The 2423-nt window shown below is 39.1% G+C and overlaps 1 protein-coding gene across 1 annotated transcript in view; it reads right to left on the reverse strand.

Moving 5' to 3' along the window:
* Positions 1-413: 413 nt before the first annotated feature.
* The window catches only part of SARC_01113 (hypothetical protein), a gene marked incomplete at both ends in the record, with an annotated part of 7474 nt that continues 5464 nt past the window's right edge, over positions 414-2423 (reverse strand). The window contains 3 exons of the mRNA XM_014305161.1: positions 414-494; positions 1159-1244; positions 1998-2078. Coding sequence (XP_014160636.1) covers positions 414-494; positions 1159-1244; positions 1998-2078 — 248 coding nt within the window. The remainder of the gene's footprint in view (positions 495-1158; positions 1245-1997; positions 2079-2423) is intronic.

A 2423-nucleotide genomic window follows, 5' to 3' on the forward strand; every position in this document is an offset into this window, starting at 1 on the left:
ATACATATATACATACATACACACATACACACACACACACACACACACATATATATATATATATATATGTATATATATATATATAGTTGTTTGAGGTGTGAATACGTTTTTAGCCTGCTCCTCATGCAGGAGAATTATAATACTGTCATACTCATGAAGCATATCTCGATTTGATTATTTCGAATAAACAAGCGTGTGTGCTAATTAGCACACTATCTCAACTGAAATCCCAGATACCTACACGTCTACTTTGGCATCACAGGCTGTCGAGACCACATGACTGAGGTTGGTGTATATGGCAAGCACTCGTTTGCTACTATGTTTTAGGGTTTTAAAAACCCTATGATAAGCTACACCGCTCATACTTACGCATCTGCATTGGCATCGCAGGCTGTGGTGACCACATAAGTGATGCTGGTGTATATAGACAGCACTTGCTCATCAGAGAGTGTTGCTGTGGCCTCTTGCGGGTGCATGACACTGTGGTAGAGGATCTGAGACATAGATAGAAGTGCGATATTAGAGCAACTGCCAGTACGTAGGTTATAAGGACAGCTTCCAAGGTGTACGTTATAGGGACAACTTCCAAGGTGTATGTTATAGGGACAACTTCCAAGGTGCATGTTATATGGACAAATTTTAAGGTGTATGTTATAGGGACAACTTGCAATAGCTATACCGATGTTATGAAGGTGGCAAGTATGTAAACGAAATCGGATGATCTGCTTGCCAAAAATGTAGGCAAATTAATCAGGAAAATCCACTTGCGGATAACGTAGGTAGATGAGTCTGGAAAATCGGCTTGTGGGATTATGATTGGCTTGGCAGACTAGACTAGAAAATGACAGTGTCAACTCGGTTTTAAGGGTTTAGAGTTTTAGGGGTTTAGGGGTTTAGGTTGGTAGTGGCTTGGAGTGGCATTTTCAATGTACCACCACATGTCATACCGCACATTGCATGTTATGACACCATACTAACTTTACATACAAGCAGTATGTCCACTATTAGTTGTGTATTTGTCCACTGCCTCGTATTATGTAAGCGTAGTCTGTGCAAGTATACAAGCGACTTAAACCCTAAACCCTGCAACCCTAAAGCGTAGTTCAGATGTGTATGGTATGAATCCGTGCATTGGTATTGCCTGCGCTCTCATCTCACCTCATCCGCCAGCCAGTTGCCCAGACCCGCAGCAAACGATTGGTCCAATAAAACGGACTTGATTGGACCCTTCCTTCGACGCAACACTGTTGTAACGTTTTATATATGGTATTGATTTATATAATAGTGTACTCATGTGTTTGGTAGAATTATATATAATATTGCATGCTGTATTGTACTTATGCGTTGTTAATATTGTCTGGTACTGTTTTCAGGTATTGGATATTATTGTCTATATGTACTCGATAGTATTGTATGTATGTATTTCGGAGTATTGTATTTATGTACTGGGTAGTATTCTAATTACGTACTATATGGTATGTTTGTATTTGATAGTATTGTATTTTTATATTACAATGTCTTATGTATGCATTTCTTTCAGTTTGAATTTGACAATGAATAGTACATATATCAGAATATATTCAACAGTATATGGTATATGTTTTGTATATTACGTATTTGTACACTCACGTAAAGTCGTCTTGATGCTGATAAGCATTAATTTGGCAATTGAAAAACGTAAACGATTTAGTTAGATACTCAGAGAACATCAGAGCGACAAGGCACATTGCGTGAACGGATTGAGAATAAATGATCACTTCTGTAGCATGCCTCACTACAACGCTAAAAGAACATACACACTCCCAGCACAAATACGTACACACAACAACACAGACATCTCTAAAGATCACACGTAGACACGCACATACTCGTTCCCAGCACATATACGTACACACAACAACGCAGATATCTCTAAAGCGCACACGTATACGCGCACATACCAACAGGTCACATTTGTACACCTACAGAAATACAGCGCATATGTAACACCCACATACATTGGGAGAACTCGGCCAGAGGTGGCAAGTCCGTGTACGCATCAAAGCCAAGTTTGCAGATTGTCGCACACTTCCACGGATCTATGGCGCAAAGTCGGAGTTTTAGGTATACGCTAACGGAAAAAGTAGTCGATGACTACTGCGCTCACCGGGTGACAGATACACGTATATGTACGCAAACGTTAGGTAGGGTTTAGGATATAGGGTCTCGAATACGTAAAATATGCGGGATACGACGCTGATGAAGCGGGAAAGGAACGAATTGGCAACACTGAAGGTATCGTATTTGGGCCTAATTGTGAGCTGGAGTGTACTAAGCGTAAAAAACCCGATAGCAAAATATATCTATGTTCATTCATAATATATATATATATGTATATATATAATATATTGATATTCATACATATATTATTTTATATTAGTATT

This window comes from Sphaeroforma arctica (genome assembly GCF_001186125.1).
Source record: "Sphaeroforma arctica JP610 unplaced genomic scaffold supercont1.42, whole genome shotgun sequence".
NCBI lineage: Eukaryota > Ichthyosporea > Ichthyophonida > Sphaeroforma > Sphaeroforma arctica.